Source organism: Chrysoperla carnea, chromosome 1, assembly GCF_905475395.1.
Source record: "Chrysoperla carnea chromosome 1, inChrCarn1.1, whole genome shotgun sequence".
Lineage (NCBI taxonomy): Eukaryota > Metazoa > Arthropoda > Insecta > Neuroptera > Chrysopidae > Chrysoperla > Chrysoperla carnea.
The window spans coordinates 18,811,730-18,834,573 of NC_058337.1; the positions used below are offsets into that span (position 1 = coordinate 18,811,730).

At 30.2% G+C, this 22,844-nt stretch overlaps 2 protein-coding genes across 2 annotated transcripts; both read left to right on the forward strand.

The window, feature by feature from the left end:
- Positions 1-13,793: 13,793 nt before the first annotated feature.
- Positions 13,794-15,550, forward strand: LOC123290884 (4-coumarate--CoA ligase 1-like). The gene is made up of 4 exons (XM_044871243.1): positions 13,794-13,805; positions 14,988-15,212; positions 15,263-15,435; positions 15,487-15,550. Exons 1-4 carry the CDS (start codon positions 13,794-13,796, stop codon positions 15,548-15,550), a joined length of 474 nt encoding a protein of 157 aa, XP_044727178.1.
- A 2,026-nt stretch (positions 15,551-17,576) lies between these two features.
- LOC123290886 (4-coumarate--CoA ligase 3-like) lies at positions 17,577-22,587 on the forward strand. The gene is made up of 9 exons (XM_044871246.1): positions 17,577-17,702; positions 17,787-17,994; positions 18,271-18,580; positions 18,828-18,984; positions 19,080-19,379; positions 19,481-19,705; positions 19,761-19,929; positions 20,341-20,429; positions 22,444-22,587. Exons 1-9 carry the CDS (start codon positions 17,577-17,579, stop codon positions 22,585-22,587), a joined length of 1,728 nt encoding a protein of 575 aa, XP_044727181.1.
- The last annotated feature ends 257 nt before the right edge of the window (positions 22,588-22,844 follow it).

The window sequence follows — 22,844 nt, forward strand, 5'->3', positions numbered from 1 at the left end:
TTAAAACTATGTTGTATTTCAAAACAACAATATTTGAAATTTATATTCAACAGTATATTAATTTTATACAAGCAACTCATGCGTTTGTGTCAACTTCACCACTCAACTCCGTACGGTAGTTGTATCACATTCGTGATCCCATTCGCCGTATTTGATCTCGCTATGATGTTGCGGCAACCTCATATCGGTCGACATTAAGAATTTTTTTCAGTGTACTCGTTAACTTAAAACCTGCGAGACAAACGAAGTTTGGCGTTTAAACGCCAAAAATCAACTAGATGGAAATAAAATTGAGGATAGTGTTTCTGTACACCTCAAGCGAGGGCGGTAATATAGTAGAACTTTTCCAGATCATATGCCCTTTTTCTAACATTTTAGAAATATGACTTGTCAATATTGACACGGGAGATGTCTATTCATTTTGTCTACATCTTTGCTATTCCCAGAGCAGTTATACACCACGTTTAACTTATGAGTTAGAAGTCGAACCTACATTATTGTAAGTAAATAAATAAGCCTTTAATTTTTGGATCACCCCTGAATGTATGTACATTAGTTTGTAATAAATGATTTACAACTACAATTATGTAAAGAACTTACGTTGTGTTAATAAAGGATGGTACATATATATAGCCATTTCACTTTAACAGTATGTATAATTGTCCTTCTTTCTTCATCTAACTCTATAAAGTTTAAATTGATTTCCTTCGACAATTTATTAACTTTAAATGAAATTAGACACACACTTAGCCATCCAAACTTTAATATGTCACGATAGTGTTGGATTGAAATAAAAAATTCTCCAAATCGAACATATAATTGAGTCATTGAATCATTTCCTAAATTATTTTCTTTTGTGCTACTCAAAATTATAAGGAATTAGTAGTTTTCAAGTAAAGAAAAAAATTAAATTAAGGGCAAGACTTTATTGTACTAAAGAGTAGAAAATAATTATTACTATGAGCCATTCATACCTGACTTTTTGTCAAAAAATGGATGCGCTCAATTTAAAATATCAAACAGTTTTCGGAGCGCCTTAAGCTTTTTAGTACGATAAAAAGCTTTCCTTTAAAAAATACTTTCTTTTGAAATTTTATATTTAAATCTAATAAAGGATAATATATTAAATATAGTGGAAGCGGTGGTAAAATTAGGTCATGTTCACCATACAAATGTATCCGATTTACATATTTTATTCGTATTCTTCTCATCAAATCCTTTCAGTTGATATCTATATCATGGGAGATTATTAAAAATAACAAACAATTGGATTTATAAATGTTAATTGGATTTATAAGACTTCACGTAGCCAACCAAGTATTTTCACCCAAATCAAACGTGTAGCAAAATGTCAGCTTAATCGGTTAAGCATAACTTAAAATTCAATTCTAGGTTTAACCAAGTTTATTCGGGTTAAACCTTGAATTGAATTGATTTGGGTGACAATACTTGGTTGGCTACGTGAAGTCTTATAAATCCAATTATTATTTATAAATCCAATTGTTTGTTATTTTTTATAATCTCCCATGATATAGACATCAACTGAAAGGATTTGGTGTGAAGAATACGATAAAATATGTATGAATGATTCATACAAACATTGTCAGTTAATTAAGAGCTTGTAAAAATGCTAGTAAAAATATTGTTGACAAGCATGTCTCTGAAGCCAGTATTATTTCAATTCAATAATTGATTCAATAAATTTCGTCTGAATAGTTTCTGTGATGATTACGGTGATGACATACACAAACATCATTTGAGTGTTACAGGTAAAAACTACATTTTTATACTATGTATATATGAAATTTATCAAGAAATACTAAGTTTAGCCCCAAGCTTGTAACGCCTAAAAATATTGATACTCGGAACTTTGGTATTTTCATAAAATCACCTAATAAGTCAATTTCCGGTTGTCCGCCTGCCTGTCTGTCTGTGGACAAGATAAGTCAAAAACGAAAAGAGATATCAAGCTAGGACGTAAAAAATCAGGTTATAATGGAGCAACATAGGTAAATTGAATCTTTGGTCCGTAGGACCCATCTTGAAAACCGTTAGAGATAGAAAAAAAGTCCAAAGTATAAAAAAATGTTCCTTATGGAAAAATAAACACCTGAAACATTTTTTCTCAAAATCTCTTTTTTATCCGCGAGGGCGCAAATTTGGTTAGATCATTTTATAGTATTTTATAGAAATATCAGTTAAATGTGTGTTATATATACACGACTGTGGCTATCTAAGAATGACTCTCTTTCTTTTCTTACTTGGTGTAAAAAAACAAACGATTGTGTATTAAACACTGAGTTTGCATATTATTTCAACAATTACCTCAGTTAATTGTTAGTTTTCTTGTTAAAACTAATTTAAAAATAATTGAGAGCTGGAATTATGACTAAACTTTGATAAAGCAATTAAAAAAAGAATTAAACATCTGGAAAATTGATATCAAATTGTCATCAACACAAACTAAAGTTTTTGATTGATTAATTCAAAAACGTTAGTTCCTGTATCATATTCGTATAGTTCGTCTCTAAGTTCCTCAATACATATCTATGAATTTATACCTAAGTCTATGTAGTTGCATGTATTTATAGATATATCTACTTAAATAACGACTGGATTCTTAACTTTATCCCTTTCGGGGATTCACCGAGTGTTGTTGCCGATTATTGATGCTAATGGTGTACAATTTATGTAATATAATCATATTCAAACTTAAATGCTATGTAACTAATTTATAAATTTGGGGATTTTGTAAAAAGTATTTATTACAAAGGTTGAATATAAAGTAAAACAATTAAAATGGAATATAAAATATAGTACAAAAACTTAAACCTCGACGACTACAAACGCTCTTAAAAGTATGAAAACAAGTAAATATTTTCAACTAAAATTGTTATGATAAGTAAAATCGTCATTACAATCGATGGACCTCTAAGATTTAACAGTTTTCCACAGTAAAGGAAAAGAGGTCCCCGACTGTATTGACGATTTTACTTCTCATAAAATTTTAGCTGAAAATATTTTCTTGTTCATCTTTTAAGATCGTGATTTTGTATGTAAGTGTTAATTACGCATTTTTATTTGATACCTAACACGGTAATATGAAATAAAAATTTGTTTTTAGTTCATGAGTTTATGTTCTATAGAGGGAGCCATATCCAATTCAATGTGTCGTCACATAGCCTATAACCATCGGGCGATCGAAAAGCTTTTAACGATACCTCATTTGTCCAATTATGATAAATAATTTAGTTAGTAGCTTGGAGGGAACAGAATTATGAATAAATATACTTTTTAATGTGAAATGAGATTGTTTTATGCGATTTTCTGAAAATAAAATTTAGCTCTTGATGCAGCTCATGTGTTACTGGATTTTTTCTTTGAATATATTCAGCAGACAAAAAATTTGAAAAACACATTTGAAAAAGTATCAATCCTTCTGAAAGTCAAATATAAAAATCATCGAACTTCCACTTACTTCTGGTAATTAAAACTGTCTTTATGGGATCGTTATTCGTTTTCCTTAAATGGTACAAGTTAAAATGGCATTTAATCCTTTTGCGTCGGTGTTATATTTCTCTTAGACTGAGTATACTGTGTATCTAGTGTATACACTAGATTACGAAAAAAAAACATATGGTAGATATATTGTGTTCTGTAAACTCGGTCTCGATCACGAAAACAGAAATATTATGGAAATAATTGTGATGGTCTGTGGGATGGTTTAGAGATAATGCAATAAAATTTCACCACCTTAATAATTTTGACAAGTATAAATTGAGAGATACAACTAATCATAATGGGACTTGAATATATTCTTTAAATATGTTAAATGTTTTTGAAAACTGTACTACTGTAATTACTTATAGTTAGATGTCGTCTCTACTAAAATTATGGAGATTCTAATATCTTTCGAAACTGGTTTATGTTAATAATTATGAATGTGAAAAATATATGCATATAACTGTTTAATCCTTCTGTAGAAGTATATAATGCATTTTATGTTATTGAATGCATACAAGTACAGTTGCATAGTGGAGTATTTATATGAAATTTCTGGTCAAAAGTCAGAAAACTTAACTCTTTTGTTTTGCGTTGAAAATTTTTTCTGATGTAGTTAGATAACCACTTCATCTCAAACAGGACACTTGAGTTACCTACACCTCGCCCCCAGCTGTTTTGTAAGCCGAAATCTACCTGCTTTTACAGATGCATTTTATTATTGTTGTTGCGTTCGATTTACCGTGTCATTCTATTAACGTTTACTGTGTTTGTTAATGTAATTAAGTAAGGATTTTAAAAAAAAATGAAGACGAAGGTTTGTGCCTTATTTATTAGTATTTTATTTTAATGTTTCTATCAATATAATTAAATATTTGTGATTCATATATGCTGTTAAAAGAGGTAATTTCTTTTTATTAAATTCATCATACTCAAATCTTTTTGTTTATGTGTCGGGCAAAATTTTTTGTAACAACGCAAAGTTTAAGTATTCTACAATATGTTTATGAAAAAAAGAATCTCGCGAACGTGCGCCTGTTCTTTTAAGACTAATCAATTAATATAAGGATAGATAAGAAAGCTGAAGACAAAAATTAAAAAAAAAGGAGAAAGCCATTTTCCAGTACAACTTTCTAGTTTATAATTCCAAAATCAAGTTACGTGCAAAAACAAATGCAAGCATTGAGAAGATAAAGAGTAGCTTAAAAGCAGAAGAAATAAAAAAATTGAAGAAGGAAATGAAATAATTAATAACTTTTTTTTATTATTTTTGCGAAATAAAAGATACTTTTGCATTTAAATAGTTAAAACCTTTCATTATACCTATTTTGGCAAGAAATTTGATATAATTACTCCACTGTGAGTTGGTCGGATATATTGCACCTTAAAAATGTACAAGAAAACATGTAGTTGAATAAAAATTTAGTTTCATATAATCCTTGGAATTGTATACATATATTATTTAAAGTTATATATTAAGAAAAGATGTATTTCAACTAATATTGAACAACATACCTTAACTTTTTAATATACCTATCTCGTATAGAGTGAACATTTATGTATACTATTGAGAAGATCACGTTTAATCTCACATGCATCTCCTTCAGAGTATGCATTTATTCACTTGCCCGTTGTACGTTGAATAGATTAGAAATATACAAATCCAATGAATTTCAGATAAAATAAACATGGTGTTCAAAAAATAGCATGTAATATTACTAGGGAGTTATTCCCAATAATACTACGCCATAGCTGCATACATACCTTTCCTTTGATTTGCCGTAACCTATTTTTTGACATAATCTGTACAATGTATTTGAATTGAATCAGAACAAACGCCAAATAATTTTACCTATCCGGGAATTGGTGGCGGTAGACTATATAGTTGAGCAGCGTAAAGCAATATTCAATAACTTAATTTTTTTATGATTTTTTTGTTCGGTGAACGAAAAAAGCCGTTGTGTGACAAAAGTTTGTATATATTTGACTAGATTAATAAGAATGCCATACATATTTTGAAAAAGTAGACATGACACAGCATGGGGTTTTTGTCAAAAATAGAACATAGGAAATGTTAAAATAAAGTTTTGAACGAAAATTTTGGTGCCGATACTTCACTCCGAAGGGTAGACAAAGAATTATAGAATTTTATTTCAATATAGGCTCACTACATATTGAATACTATAATACAATAAATACTACAATACAAGCACTCGAAGAATAGAACGATAAGAAATAATATTGGATGTTATATATTGTCTTTTGCCCTCTGTTTCTATATACAGATCATCATGCTAATTGGCAAGATGTCATCATTTGTATTAAATGTATAAATGTAGTTTGGACATCATTACTCTTTAAAATATATACTTATTCTTAGAAAAAATGCTACTGTTTATATGGAGCCATTGACTTACTAGTTTACTCTTGTGGGTTACATTTAACATGACATATTTCTCTAATAATATTAAAAACATTTTTTAACATAAATTAAAATTTAAGGAAATTCTCGACACAAAATAATGTCTGATCGAATCATGTGTGCCATCGTAGCTTCCAAACCGATGAGCCAATTTTGATTTTTGTTTGTTTGATAGATAATTTGACCGAGAGTGTCTTTAGCTATGTTTCAAGAAAATTTGCTCTATCGTCTGAAGAATATCATCGATTTTTTTCTTAAAGGTTTACATATCTATTCATCAAAAACTAGAAAAGAGATTTTCTTGAAACATATCTAGAATAGATTAGATTAGATTATAGCCTGAATTAGCCCCTTGGACAAAGGCCTCCTCCAGTGTGTTTCAAACTTCCATATTAACAGCTTTTCTAGTCCACTGACCGTTTGCAAGACCATCAATCTCATTTCTCCACCTTGATGGTAGTCGACCCCTTTTACGCTTGAAATTTAATGGTTTCCATGAAGTACATTTGGTCGTCGATTTATCATATTTTAGCCTGGAAATATACCCGGTCCTTCATTTTGAATTTTTTTAAACTGATAGTTACATCTTTGATCTTTGTTATTAATCTAATAATGTTAGATGTAATCCTGTCAGTAAGTTTGTGGTTAAGCATAGATCTTTCCATAATTCTTTGGTATGTTCTTAATTTTTTGTAATTTGAAATGGTCAGAGCCGATGTTTGAGTGCCATAAGTCAAGATCGGAAGGATCGCACGCATCCCAATGCATCCCAAGCTTTTCTTAAAGAGATATTTAATTTGCTTTTGAAAATTTCTTGAAGGGACTAAAATTTTTTCCAGGCATTCATTATTCTTTTTTGGATTTCAATGCTGTTCTGATCCTGGAACGAGACTATTTTTCCGAGGTATTTAAAAATATTTACTCGCTCTATTGTCTCATGCTCTAAACTAAGTCTGATGTTGAGCCTATCTTGATTTGCATTTGACATCAATTTGGTTTTCTGGACATTAATTTTGAGTCCTTCGAGCTTACTATGATATGCTAATTGGTTCAAAATTATTTGTAGATATTTTCAGAAAAAAGTACAATAACGTCTGCAAATTTCAAGTTTGATAATCTCAAACCAATAACTTTTATATCGTATCGACGCCAATTGAATTAACTAAAGACGTAGTTCAGAACAGCATTGCACAATTTTGCTGATGATTTTACTTGTGCAGTACATACCTTCATATAAATTTTTATTATTCTTATAAACGTACACTCTTTAGGACACCTACACTCTTTAAAGCCTTTAAAACATAACAGTTTCATAACCTTTAAAACATAGCTAAGGGCAATCAAATCAAGTTTTCTTTAAAAAAAAAAAAACAAACAAAGCAAAATCGGTTAATCCTTTTAGAAGCTACGATACTACAGACATACAAATACACAGAGATTTTAATATCCCTCTTATAATTTATAAAGATATATTTTTAAAAAAATTTAAAAAAATAAATTTCATCTGACATTTTACTGCTCCATCTATGATCATAATTTTGAACCATAAATTAAAGATTTCTGTAAAAATTTGAAATAGTAAATGTTAAACAATTCATGGCCATCTTTTTTGATATATTCAATGAATTAAGTATAAGACTACTTTACAACTTAAAAAAATTGAAAACAACATATTTTTTAGATTCGTAAAACAACCTCTTCGAGTGTTATGGAAGGGAGATAAGTGAGATCAAGAGAGGTGGAGGCAATAAAGCGGGGATTTTTACTTTTAAGCCCAGTGAAGTCGGCGGACATCAAGCTAGTTTAAATACATAATTTCTTAGCCAATTTTGAAATATAAGTTATCGGTTAAGAAACCCACACTAAATGATCTATTATTGTCTTCAAAATAAAAGTATTTCTGTAAATTCCTTCGTCACATTCCCTGACATAATATATGATCAAACTGTAGTTTTACGAATACGATGTGTATTGTATACATTTTATTAAAGAATAAAAATAAAATAAGATTGGGTTTAAATTTAGGTAAATTACATTGCAAAAGTTTTGTCTAATATATGCAAATAGAATAACAACAGTTTAAATGTGCATTTGAAATAGTCAAATATTTCGACTACAGCTGTGTCGTGCATCTCATCTATTTGTTTGTCTTTTCTTCATTATTTTTTATACATGTCTTTCATACATTATCTTGGTTTTATTATTTCGTGCCTTCTTAAACAATTATATATATGCATTTAGGGTCCCTCATTTTGATTTTAGCATTTATTTATCATTAACCCCCTGACTGAAAGGACAGGTGTTATGAAATAAACCTTTCTATGTGTCTATTTGTGGCAGCTGCAGCGTATCTTCTTAACGGATGAAACGATTTTGATTTGTTTTGTTTGAAACATTTCTTTCAAGTTACTTTATTCACACTATAAGGGAATATCATGTTTTTTATTTTTTTGAAATCTGTGTTTTCGGGCATAAGGATAGTTCAAATAGTACAGATGCATAAGACCATGAAGATTTCCAAAAAAAGATACGTTCTTTTAAAATAAAATAAATATTAAACAAACAAAGTAATTTTTGTTTGCCAACATACGGGAAATAATTTTTCCAATCGGTTAAGTACGTAATACCTACACTTATATCTTTAAGGCTGTGGCCTAGTTCATACTCCTGTTGCTTTCATGTTTCTAAATGAAAACATATTTTGCGTTATTGCGTTAATTTCAGTTTCACATTTAGTAATCACTCCGTAATTTTCTGTATTTCTTCTATATTTTAATTTTCCGAGCCGGGCCGTAAGCTTTTTTGACATTCAAACCTCCTTTAGGATAAAAATTTCACAAACTTTATTTATATCTAATCTAAAGCCTAAAAAATAAGTTTTAGTAATAACAAGTCGCTTTTTTTTTATTTAAAGTCGCTCTGACAATCCAGGTTCTTGGAGGGACTGCACTTATAGTCTAAGATCCGAATTAGGGTCGACCTTCACCCATCTGCTTACCGAATGAATGTTTTTTTTTATGAAGTATAAAATGTTAACAAATATCCCTGTAATGGGTTGCCTAAAGAAATGCGGTCAAGACTACTTTTAGTGAAAATATCAAGCGTAAAATTTTTTGAAATTTTTCTCTTACTTGCATATCTAACGAATTTTGGTCATAAAACAATAGTAAAAGCCATAAGAAATATGCAGCGACTGAATTGTCGATCTTTTCATTCTCTATTATCCCATATATACAAGTTGAAAATAGTAATTACGTGCATCTGTTAATTCATTGACTCGCATATCTAAATAAAGATAATTTTGTTACAAATACGGTGGCATATGATTGGTCACAAAATATTGGTCAAAAATAATGTTTACAAGCTTTCCAAGTTTTGATATTTATATTAAAAATAGTCTTGACCATATTTTTTTAGGCAACCCGTTACAGGAATATTTGTTAATATTTTACATTTCATAAAAAATAACTTTCATTCGGTAAAAAGATGGGTGAAGGTCGACCCTAATTCGGATCTTGTACTATTAAATACAATGTTTGGATAAAGTTATAAGTATACAAATTACAGGCGAGAACATTAGGTTTTATAGATATACCTAAGTTACTATTTACATATTAGCAGATTAGTTTCATCAATTTTAACAATTTGATCGTTTGAAGGCAACAGGTTTGGAGGCAAGTTCTTCGTTGAGTGTAGTTAAACGTCGGTTGGAATTCCGTGTTGGAACTTCTGAGTTGGGTGAGTCCTGAGCATGTTACGATGATGTGGCTTACGGAGACTGGTTTGTTGCATGATGGGCATGTTTTGGGGATGGTCTTACTCAGGAGATGTCCATGAGAGAATGGTATATGTCCAATTTTCAGTCTAGTGATATCGCACTGGTCCTCTCTTCTCTGAGTGTAAGGTCTTGATTCAGTTACATTGTTTCTACTTTTGTGGAGGTGAGACTGACTGTTAGACCAGTGAGTGTTCTAATCGTTGGCGATGTAATTATTTCCTTCCTTTTTGAAGTTGGCGGCAGTTGTAGGAAGTTGTTGGGTTAGATCTGTACCTGAATACACAGAATTGTATTGCATTACTTTTCGAGTAAAATCTGCCAAAGCCTCCAAATATATATATAAAGTTTATTGCAGTAAAAAAGTGTATTTAATTTTTACATGTTTATACCATGTATATATGAAATATACATAGTATATTAAGTTTAGTCCCAAGTCTGTAACGCTTAAAAATAATGATGCTAGGAAAAAAATTTTTTTATACCATGTATATATGAAATATACATAGTATATTAAGTTTAGTCCCAAGTTTGTAACGCTTAAAAATAATGATGCTAGGAAAAAAATTTTGTCATAGGTGTTCATAAAATCACCTAATTAGTCCATTTCCGGTTGTCCGTCCGTCCGTCTGTGGACACGATAACCCAAAAACGAAAAAATATATCGAGCTGAAATTTTTACAGCGTACTCAGGACGTAAGAAGTGAGGTCAAGTTCGTAAATGAGCATCATAGGTCAATTGGGTCTTGGGTCCGTAGGATTCATCTTGTAAACCGTTAGAGATAGAACAAAAGTTTTAATGCAAAAAATGTTCCTTATCAAAAATTAAACAACTTTTGTTTGAAACATTTTTTCGTAAACATCACTGTTTACCCGTGAGGGCGCCAATTAGGCGAAAATTTTATAATGTGTACTATACTTGATTATCAGTTATGTATGTGTCACATGTTTGTACGTGTAATGTGATAAAGACATCAACACTGACTATGCATGGTATTTCAACAATTAACTCAGTCAATTGTTTGTTTTCACTTAACTTGTAATGTTTGTATAAACGTATGTATGTATGTTTGTCCAGGTAAAATCTTGCAATTGAATTTTAAAGCAGTTATACTAAAACATTACATTTTCATAGACAATTTACAAATTCGTTGCTTAGTCAATTTTTTAAATTTTTACACAAAGTATACCTATCTAAAATTAATTCAGACCATTATACTAAACTGTATAATAACGCACTTCGTACTTTAAAAGTTGGTAAAATTTCATGAGACACAGTTCAAAATATTTGCGAATAGACTTAGAGTAAGGATTTGATGGTAATAATCAAAATTATAATATAATCGTTCACGTACCGTGCTGTAGCATTGATTGTACCTGCTGTAGCACATGGTTTTATTAGCTGTAGTGATATAACAGCAAATAAAACCAAGTTAGAAAACAATTTTTTTTTTTTAAATTTAAATACAAAGCTCTGGTATCTATGTAATAGTAAGAGAATGTCTTTTCATTAGAAAATTACAAGTTGGAATGTTCTTAAGTTCATTGACGTTTTTATTCGATATTACTCTGCATGTGTTTATAATACATACTGTTTCGTGAATATTTTAAGTAAAGTCAAGTATACAAAAACATAGGTCTAACTAATTTACTTAAAATTTGTATGTTCGCTTCAAATGCGCTAGTATTTATTTTAATTTCAAATGGTCTGAAAAAACATTGAACTGGCTAGTTATGTTCACTAAACAGTACTTCGTTAATTATATTATTGTTCCGGGTCGATCAGTACTGAGCCTAGATAAAATATTAAGATGGAACTTTGTAATGCCATCATGTTCGAAATGGTTAAGAAAGTGCATGCTTCCAGTCGTGAATATGGTTTGACTTTTTTAGAATTTTAGAAGTATACAATTTGTGTGCCGAAAAAAATTCTATATGTTTTTTAGGTCAAAACAGACAAAAATGCCCTTACGCATTTTTGTGTAAAGTTAACCCTTTCAAACTTGGAAAAAAATGAATATGTTCGAAGTTTGGAAACTAATAATGGGTATGATTTTTTTGCATTAAAATATTCTTCCGTTTTTAATTGTTCAGAAATAGGGCAATTGATAGAATCGGGGTCCATTTTGTGTAAGGGATAGGAGTTGTTGTTTGGTAGGATGTCTTTTAGCAGTAGTTGGAAAAAAATATGAAAAAGTGACTTACCACTAGAAATATTCAGTTTCAACGAAAATTTTCTTAAAACACAAGTTATAGAGTTGGTAAGAGTAGGAAAGTTTAAATATAACGATCATTTGGCTAATAATATAGCTAAAGTGAGGGGAAAGGTCGTATTGAGATTCCAACCGTATCATTGCGAATTGAACCTTTTCAAATTAATTTCGGCGCAAGTTAAAGGATGTGTCGCCTTAAAATATAGATTTTAAGCTAGCAGAAGTAAAAACGTTTGCTAGAAGAGGCAATAAATTCAGTTACCTCTGAAAACTGGAAAAAATGCATTGAACATGGTTGAAAATAGAATGTGGACGCTAGATAAATATTTTTGATGATATTCAAGAAAAAACTATTATTAATGTTAATAGATGGGTACATGGATTAGAGAGATTTCAAACCATCAATTATCAGCGGTAAATAAGTGTACTTATGCGATGGACCTGAAGACACTGAACATTTCTTCACCGATTGCGATGGTACGTCATCTATGAAAATGAAATACAAAATACCTTCTTGTGTCTTGAAGTATGAAGTGTACGAACTTTTTAACAGTAAAGATCTTAACACTCTTAAAGAACTAAGCTGTTTCATTGAAGAGTTTCTTCTAGCTAGGAAAAACAAAAGATATAAGATAACGTTGTTTGGTCTTTCCCGTATCTACATTGCAACAACATTACAATATAATTAGTCATGTAAACCATACTCAAATGAACGTAATGAAAATCGGATGAATAAAGCATTTGTATTTATGAATCTATGCAAGTGCTCACGTGCATTTGTTTACATTCCTGGCCTCTCTAAAAAAATTTAAGTATAGAGACTTCGAACTGCTTGAAATATGAAATCAATTACTTACAGTGTTCTCGCAGATTTTTATTTATTCACTACATTGAAATCACACACAATTCCCGCCATGAAGCTGCACCACAACTATGGGTGAAATTTGTACCGTAATAAACTTGACCTGCAGACGTTATCGAAACCTGTGTCATAACAAAAATTATTAAAATTGATCTAAAGACGTTGGCGTCGCCTCACTAAGCTAGGCCTCAACTTTCACCTTGCTCAGTTACATGTTTCTTATGTTTATACTAGAAGAAGCTATTTAGCTGTAAATAAATAGCTTCTCAACATAACACTCTGTATAAATGCAAATTAGATCTAGTATTAGATGAAGGTACAACACAACTGTAAACATACAGGAGAGTAAATTTATTTTACACACACACACACACACAGAGGAGTAAGAGAAGAGTTCTTTGTAATATAACTGTCGCATCTATTTAATCTTTATTTAGACTAACTGAATAAAATCAAATTGACATAGAATTGTTTTTTTTATTTTGTAAGCTTTATTTGTTTGCCATTCAATATGTCACATTGACATACGACTAACTACCAACAAATAACCGTCGCATTACAACTTGCTAGAGCTATATTAGCTAGTTCGATGATGGTATGTGTGGAAAAAAACATATCGTTTTCTATTTCTCTGTAACACAGGCGACAATTTCAACAAATGAATATTAACAAAAGAGAAAAATAAAAATAAGACATATATAGATGGTTGAGCTTTAAAAAATTTCATTATTTTCGTGTTAAATTTTGTTTTAAAATACTAATGGCCGTTATTAAATACTGTTACAACGACCTTTATAAAATAACAAATCTCAAATAAATTCATTTAATTAAATGCTTTTTGTATTCAATTTTAGAATGTTTTTTTCTGTTTTTGCGTTTTATTGAGAAAGTTTATAATTTTTACAAGCTTTTATTTAGCTTGCAATATATGTCCGGGAGGAACCTTGCAACTCAATTTGGAAGCAGTTATTGTCAACCGATTGAGCAGAAATTTTGTAAGCACGCTTAATTTGGATGATAATGAATGGTAAGGTAAGTGGCGTCCTGATTTTCTCACGACTTCCACCATATTTAATATATATATGACGTATGTTTGTCCGGGTAGAATCTTGCAAATCAATTTTGAAGCTGGATGACAATGCATGGTAAGTTAAGTGATGTCTTGGTTTTCTCATTGCTTCCATCTTATTTGATATATATGTTTGTCCGGGTGGAATCTTGCATCTCAATTTTGAAACAGTTATCCTCAACTAATTTAGCTGAAGTTTTTCATACACGTTTAGTTTTGGATAACAATGCATGGTAGGATAAGTGACCTCTTTATTTTCTCATCGCTTCCGCCATATTTGATATCCGTGCGGTTTTTAGTCTTAAAAAAATTAAATATTAAATACTTTTTAGTACACAAGCTTTTACTGTACTAAAAAGTAGACAATAATTTACTCATACACGACTATTTGTAAAAGCTTGTGCGCGTAATATAAATCTAAGTTGCAAGATTCCGTCCGAACAAACTTAGTTACATACATACCTACATAGAGATGCCCCGAATCATTGTTTATTCATCAAAATCAAAAATGGAAAACTTTGATGGCTAAATTCCAAAACAATGAAGTACAAAAATTAGGAAAATTAACTTTTATCTTCTTGCAATTGGTTCCAAAATGAAAATGGTAAATGTATGATCAAATAAATCAATCGGACTCCAATCTAATATATTTGTCTTTCCTTACTAAGCTACTTTTACGAGCCTAAGTGGCCGAGATGTCTAAAGCTATATACTTTAGCTTTTGTTTGTGGAATTTATTGGAAGGTAGGAAATATTGCGCGTTCGTATAGGGAACATGTGTACAGAAATGCTTCTCCTCGAAACTCTAGATGTATGCATCTTTCTGTCGAGTCCATCGAACTTTTGTAGTTTTACGAAAACCTGAACTAACTCGATGGAAATTGAACAGGGTTTATAGTTTCCGTACCTACGCCTGTAGCTCGAAGGGTGCGTTTCCGGACGCAAGTTAATCCTTTAATTATGTTATTGAAGGATCTAAGGCTACTTTAATACATTTCGGGCAAATTTTTCCAATGTTCCCGATGTTCAAAAAGCAATTTTTACCTTTGAAAATCAGTGATTCTTCTTGAACAGAATGTTCTAAGTTGTTGGTTAGCGCATAAATTGTAAACTAATTCTCAAATTGCAAAATATCATCAACATAGATAATAGATCCAGAAACTGGGAAAACTGTTGGTCGAAATAAAGAAGGAGAGCTATGCGTTAAAGGTCCAACTATAACCAAAGGATATTACAAAGATCCAGAAGCAACTGCAAAGGCAATAATAGACGGATGGTTCCATACTGGAGACATTGTTAAAGTGGATGATGAGAACTGTTTATGGGTTGTGGGTCGTTCCAAGGAATTATTCAAATACAAAGGATGGCAGGTGAATAATCCTATTGAATCCTTTACAAAAATTAATATAAAATCTTCCAGGTTTCACCAAATGAATTAGAAGATGTTTTACGAACACATCCTGCTGTACAGGCGGTTAGTGTGATGGGTAAACCCCATGAAACTGATGGTGATCTACCACTTGCGTTTATTGTGAAAAAGGAATCAGCGAAAAATGTTACCGAAGATGAAATTATTAAATTTGTTGATATTGAGTATTTTGGATTAACATTACTTAAATTAACAAAATGCTTTCAAAAATTTAGTTTGAGAAATTTTCCAAATATGGTTTTCAATAATCATACAAAAGAAGTAATTGCAACCCTTTGATCATGTTTTTCTGAACAAGTTGCTGACTGTCAAAAGTTATGTTGGATGCATTGCCGGTAACACCTACCGGAAAAATACGAAAAATGGTATTAAAGAAATTAATAAAGTAATTCTAATTAAGTTTGCAATTAAAACTGTAAATAAATATGTACAAATTAAATAAAACTATAATTACTTAAGATTTATGGGCCTCTTTTTGATTGTGCCTCCAAGATTCGTATTTAAAGTTTTTTTTGTTATTATTGTAACAGAAAGATAACCTTGTAATATATGAAAAATTAAATTAATGACCTTCAATGACACAGGATGTCACACTTAGTGTCGTCAAATGTAACTCAGAAAATGAAAAAAATGATTTTTAATTCGTCATTTGTGTATCATTCTTTATTTGAAGCTATAAACAGGTAATCAGAAAGTTTCACAATTATTTTTAAAGTCAATCAAGTTTTATTACTTCTATACTTAGATAAGTCCCAAATTTGTTACCTTAAAAAATTTTGATGCTATGAAAAAAATTTTGGTTTAAGTGTTCATAAAATCACCTAATTCATTCATTTCCAGTTGCCTGTCTGCTCGTCCGCCCGTGATCACGATAACTCAAAAACGAAAATAGAAATTAAACTGAAATTTTTATAGCGTGCTTAGGACGTAAAAATTGTGGTTGAGTTCGTAAATAAGCAACATAAGTCAAGGTCTTGGGTTCATAGAACCCATTTTGTAAATAGTTCGCGATGGAAATTGTAAGATAAAAATGTTTCTTATAAAAATATAAACAACTCTTGTTTGAAACAGTTTTCGTAAACACCACTATGATAGGGCACATTTTCGGACAAAATTTTGGTGTCTATTTTTTCGCGTAACAATAAACGATAGGAATTTGAAAATTTGGAAGTAACTTCAACTAGTGGTCTTGTGAAACATTGTCGGAAAGCCGACAGGCCGCCATAAATGTGTTGGTTTTTTAAACTCTTCTAAATTATTAAAAAATAATGTAAGCTCTGAAATTCAAAACTTTCCATACAGAGTTCTTTATCGACCACAGATTGTTTTGGAATTAAATTTTATTTTCATGTTTTCTTCGGATGAAAAATTAAAAAAAAACACGTTCGTTTAAAAAGACCACGTACAATTGCAAATTGCTCAAACATTATTTTTCCTGATTATGATTAATATAAGGGACAGAGTAGCCTTTTGCAAGTACTTTCTAGTTTTGGAATTTATTGCTCAAATATTTTTATCGCCCCTTGCCACTTTGTACAGAGGGCTGAGAGGGTGAGAAATGTTATCCCTAATTTTTACTAAGTGTACCAAAATTTTAATAATTATCTTACCATAAATCGGTCTGTTTTTATTAAATGGAGGCTAGATTAAAAAAACAGGAAACAAATTTCATTACAATTATTATTTCAAATGGTACAAGATTTTAAATCCACAAGTGTCAATTTTGCTTGGAAAGCTAACATCTTGGTCCAAAAAACTCGCCTGATAACTTTTTATAACTCCTTTTCAAGAAAAGTAAACAAACTTTCAAGTAGTCTTAACAGATTGGTTGTAAAATAATTTTTCTAATTTTGATTGGTTTATAAACGCCACTACAAAGCGGGAAGGAGTAATAAAAAGCAATCAGCAATAAATGAGCTATGGATTTCAAAATTACAGTGTAGATAACAATTTTTGAATGAGATATTGCGGTTCCAAATTCGATGATCTTTCACCGAGATACATCAGATCGAAATTTTGATAAAATTTTGTGCTTTTGCGAAATTTTTTGCTCGGGGATGTAAAACAAATCAATATTCAATCAAAAGTATTTTTTAAGTAAATCAGATAGATGCACAGGCTCCTTAAAGTTAAGTGGTACGATTTTGGCAACTGTCCCTTATTTAATTGTATATATTATACCCATGAAAAGTGAGACAAAATTCAGAAAAAATAATTTATAACAGGTAAACTGAGTGCATTGATAGCCACCACATTAGTGTCTACTTTGAGCACATTTTATTAAATTAATCTTTTAACAATCAATATGACTTCATCAATCGATCAAGAATTAATAATTTATGGTGGTGACTTAAAAATACCGCCATGTGAAAGAAACTTTTCACAATTTTTGTTGGATAAAATGCTGAAAAATGCAAATAAAGTTGCACAGGTTTGTTTCAATATTTGTATTTTTGATTGATAAGAAACTGCCCTGATGATCATCTGACTGATAATAATATATCTTATCTGATAGATTGATCCAGTAAATAAAAAAAGTCAAACGTTTGGTGAACTAAGACTGAATTCAATTCGTTGTGCGTTAAAAATGAAACAAGATGGTTTAAAACGTGGAGACATTATCATGATTTGTGGACGCAATCATTTGGATTTGATCGTCCCATTATTGGGTGCCATGTATCTGGGTGTAACAGTAAATCCATTACATCCAGATTATTCAAGAAGTAAATATTAAAACGTTATATAACTTCCAAAAAAATATCATCTGAAATGATGAATTTAGCCCAAGCTTCCAAAAAGTTAATAAAATATATCATGAAACACAATATTCATTGTGTGGTAACGGTTTTCAGCGCTGCTTGTAAAAATATTAATAATTTTTATATCGTTATATTTTATTAGTTTGAGTTTTCACACAATGATTTTATCATTCATGTAATAATGTTGCCTATACCAAAGATTCACAAGAGCAATATTTTTACACATTTAAAATTTTTTAGATGAAATTTTACGAATGATAAAATTAATTGAACCAAAAATAATATTCTGTGATCAAGAATCTACAAATTTAATGACAGAACTCATCACTGAAGCTGAATTACAAATTAAAACAGTAACATTTGAAACGGATTTTAAATCATATTTAAAACCACATAAATCAACTGAAGAGGATAACTTTGAATCTGAAATTGTTGATGTAAGCAATGATATATTATGTATTATCTGCACCAGTGGTACAACAGGACTTATAAAAGGTGTTACTATCACTCATAAAGCATTTTACATTTCATTACAAACTTCTGGCCTGGGGTAATAAAAAATCAATCAATTTAATTGGTCAGGCGGTACGAATTTACTTCAAGCATTTACTTGTGGGAGCTAAAAAAGTAAAAGAATTGACATTCAAAAAAAAATTAAACAGATCTTGGACACTTTTTGATTGTACTTTGTTTCTGTCGCCCTTGAACGTCTTTGTAAGCCTTGGAGTCATATTCTTACCGTTTGAACACTTTCTTTCAAAACTTTATGTAATGAATATTAAAAAATTATTTTACAGGTCTATTTCAGATAGTGACAGCCAACTATTATATTACTCCCCACTATCCTGGATTACAGCTTTAAGGTTTATAAACACTGCAATCTGGAATGGAGTTTCTCGAATAGTGTGCGAATATGAACCGAAACGAAATTTGGAAATTATGTTGGAGTATAATGTAAGCAATAGTAAACAAGTCATGACATAGCCACGCCAAAAGAATTTTCGTTTGGCATCATTCGATAATAATTATAAAAATGATAATTATTCCAGATCTCATGGTTATTTTTGACCCCAATAAAAGCTTTTGAAATGGTTAATCATCCATTATTTAAACAAAACATATCCAAAATATCGAAAAATTTAAAATATTTTCGATTTAGCGGTAGTCCATCATTGGAAAAACATGTACAGGAATACCATCAAATATTTCCAAATACCTTTATTTTAAATGGTTACGGTAGCTCCGAAATGGCCGGTTGTCATGGACTATTTGTGAGAAATAAACATGAAAGTATGCTGAAACAGAAAATAATGTCATCTGGCCAACCACTTGCTGGAGCTTATTGGAAGGTTAGCTTTGAGATCCACTAAACTTTTCTGATCCCAATTTTCTTTAATTGTAAAAAAAAAGTAAAAAACAAATTGAAAATTTTATTATTCTCTTCTTCTAGATAATAGATCCACAAACTGGGAAAACTGTTGGTCGAAATAAAGAAGGAGAACTGTGCATAAAAAGTCCAACATTAACTAAAGGATATTATAACGACCCAGAGGCAACTGCAAAGGCAATAATAGGTGGATGGTTCCATACTGGAGACATTGTTAAAGTTGATGACGAGAATTGTTTATGGGTTGTGGGTCGATCCAAGGAATTATTAAAATACAAAGGATGGCAGGTGAATAATCCTAAAGTATTGAATCCTTTACAAAATTAAAAATAAAATTTTTCAGGTTTCACCAAGTGAATTAGAAGATGTTTTACGAACACATCCTGCTGTGCAGGCTGTTAGTGTGATGGGGAAACCTCATGAAACTGATGGTGATCTACCGCTTGCATTTATTGTGAAAAAGGAATCAGCCAAAAATGTTACCGAAGATGAAATTATTGAATTTGTTGATAGTGAGTATTTTGGATTGACATTACTAAAATTAACAAAATGCTTTCAAAAATTTAGTTTCCAAGAATGGTTTTCCTTCAAACAATAGGAATAATTGATTCCAGTAAAAATTATTTAAAAAAAAATTAGTAAAATTAATAAAATCATCGAAGTATCTGAAACGTGAAAGAGCTAGCAAATTGTCTTAAGAAGTTGACTCAAGAGAAGAGAAAATCAAAACTTCTTTGATCTAGAAGGAAGGTAAATGAGAAATTTAGCCAAGATCCAGGGGAGCCGAAGGTTATGAATCTATTGTTTCCGAAACGTGTGTTGGGACTGTTCAAGAATCTGATTATGTCTTATGCAGTCGGGTTTTTTTAAGAACAATTTTATTCATCAAAACTTATTTTGAATCATTTGATCATGTTTTTCAGGCCAAGTTGCTAACTATCAAAAGTTACGTGGTGGAGTAATTTTTTTGGATGCGTTGCCAGTAACAACTACCGGAAAAATACGAAAAATGGTCTTAAATCAATTAATAAAGTAATTCTCAATAAATATGTAAAAATTTAAATTAAAATATATCTTAAAAATTTGGGAAAAATTGAAATTTAATTCGAAATTATTTTTTGAGACCAACTTTTTGAATTTTAAAGTGTGTTTTCGAGCCGAATACTACAATTTAATTGATTCGAATTTATATCGAACTACTTAATTAAATTAAACTGTGTGCTTTAAAAATGTACTTAGTTTTTTTTTAATGTTGACCTTGATAAAACAACTCAATTATAGGTACCTATATGTTAATTACATTTAAACTGCTTAAAACAGCCGTCAAGATTATGATTTTTGGAAATAAGCCCAATAATATTTTCCCGAATAATCATTGATAAATAATTATAAATTTTTTTACATCTTTGCTCATGGAAAATATTTCTATTTCTTTAATACTAACTGGATAATTTTAAGCTTAAGCTAATAAATTACAGAAAACTTATTTTTTATAACTTTGTTTATTACAAATGTTTTTCATTTAATAAAAATAACTAGAAATCAGAGAAATTTTGTGTTAAAAAAAATCATTGTCAAAGATCAAAAATTTGTTTTCAGAGATCTATTTATTATGTAAAAAAGTTCTATTTCTATTTTCGAGGTAAATGTAGAAATTTTCTGCCCGGAAATAAATTAAACTATTCTTCAGCTTTCCCAAGTTTATAACACTTAGAAATATTCTTGATACAAACAAAATTTTGGTATAGGTGTTCATATTTAAATTTAGTCTACTTTAAAACCATCTTGAAAAGGTACTTACTTCAAAAACGGGTTATAATCCAGGCTAAATACATCTGATTTTAATAATTTTTGGAAAAAATTAGTTGCAGGATCGGACCCATTTTTTTGTGTAGGACTAAATGTGTATAACTGAGGAAAAATATTTAAAACAGCTGAATTTGGCCGGAAAGGGGTGCGCCGGGGGTGGAAATAGGGAGCAAGTGGTTTTTAGCGATTTGTGGCTAAAGTATTAATTATACATAAAAAAGTTAAATAAAAAAGTTCTTGGCAATAAAAAAATACATAACTTTTGTGCTTACCATTTTTTCACATAACCTCAAATTTAACGAGTAAAATGTAAAAAACTAATTTTTTTGTTTTTAGCGTTTCTTTTTTAGAAAAAAAAATCGGAAAAACTGGATATGTTGAGAAAACGTTCTGTGTTTTATTACCAACAAATTGCTTTTTGATTTTTTAAAAAAAGTTAAATAGTTTTTGAGATATTCAATTTTTTGGCAAAGACCACCCCTTTTTTCAGCTGGATGAACAATCTATTTTTTTTCATCGTACAGTGTTGACCATGGTCTCATTTTCTTTGTTAGGATGTATATTTTCATTTAAAAAAAGTAAAAACATATCATTGAAATGAAAAAACATTGTTGAAATCGCCAAAAACTAAAAATTCAATTTTTTCATCTATACATTTTTTCAATGTCTATGATAATTATACAATTAAAAATTAAAACCGCGTTCATAATTAATGTTTTCGATTTTTATACCATGCATATATGTAATATGCAAGGTATACTAAGTTTAGTACCAAGTTTGTAACGCTTAAAAATATTGATGCTACCCACAAAATTTTGGTATAGGTGTTCATAGAATGACCTAATTAGTCCATTTCCGTCCGTCCGTCCGTCCGTCTGTGGACACGATAACTCAAAAACGAAAAAAGATATCGAGCTTAAATTTTTACAGCGTACTCAGGACGTCAAAAGTGAGGTCGAGTTCGTAAATGAGCATCATAGGCCAATTGGGATATATACACAAATAATATATCGATATGAACACAGCACATGGTTCTCTTATAAATTTATTTTAATATGTTTACCATTCGCGTAGACATTCTTATTTTTTAAAGCTTGCTCCACAATATATTTTTATTTGCTTTAATTTGTGGCTTCTTTAAAATGGATAAAGCAGTAAGATAGCTTATTTCTCTGAATTTTTAACGTATTATTATTATTTTTAACGTAAATTCTCAGTCGAGAATTATGAAAATCTATAAACATTTATTAGGTGGCTTATACGAACCGACAGAAACGAAACTTGGCAAAATGAAATTAGAATTGAAACCTGTATCTTACTCAAATCGATCCCCAGTGGTGTTTACAATAGACGCACATTAGATAATTACTTATTATATTCTGTAAAAATATCTGTGAAATTTTTTAGTAGTAGTCTATAGAAAATAATATTTCTGTTAAACGACCTTTGTATTTGGTTGTTAGATTAGAAAATATATGAATGCAGTTTGTTATATAATCTATGTGAATGCATGTACGTATATACCTATGAATAACATCTATATATCATTAAAGCAGGAATTTTATATATCTTTATTCCTGTTTGACAGAAATAAGTACAAACATATGCGGCATACATA

Bases quoted from the DNA above. Each gene is read 5' to 3' on its own strand.
- LOC123290884 (XM_044871243.1), top strand. The intron at 15,213-15,262 runs GTGAATAATCCT...AAAATCTTCCAG, and splicing joins TCAAATACAAAGGATGGCAG to GTTTCACCAAATGAATTAGA. The intron at 15,436-15,486 runs GTATTTTGGATT...TCAAAAATTTAG, and splicing joins ATTAAATTTGTTGATATTGA to TTTGAGAAATTTTCCAAATA.
- LOC123290886 (XM_044871246.1), top strand. From the start codon at position 17,577: ATGACTTCATCAATCGATCAAGAATTAATAATTTATGGTGGTGACTTA. The intron at 17,995-18,270 runs GTAAATATTAAA...AAAATTTTTTAG, and splicing joins ACATCCAGATTATTCAAGAA to ATGAAATTTTACGAATGATA. The intron at 20,430-22,443 runs GTCTTAAATCAA...GTAAATTCTCAG, and splicing joins CCGGAAAAATACGAAAAATG to TCGAGAATTATGAAAATCTA.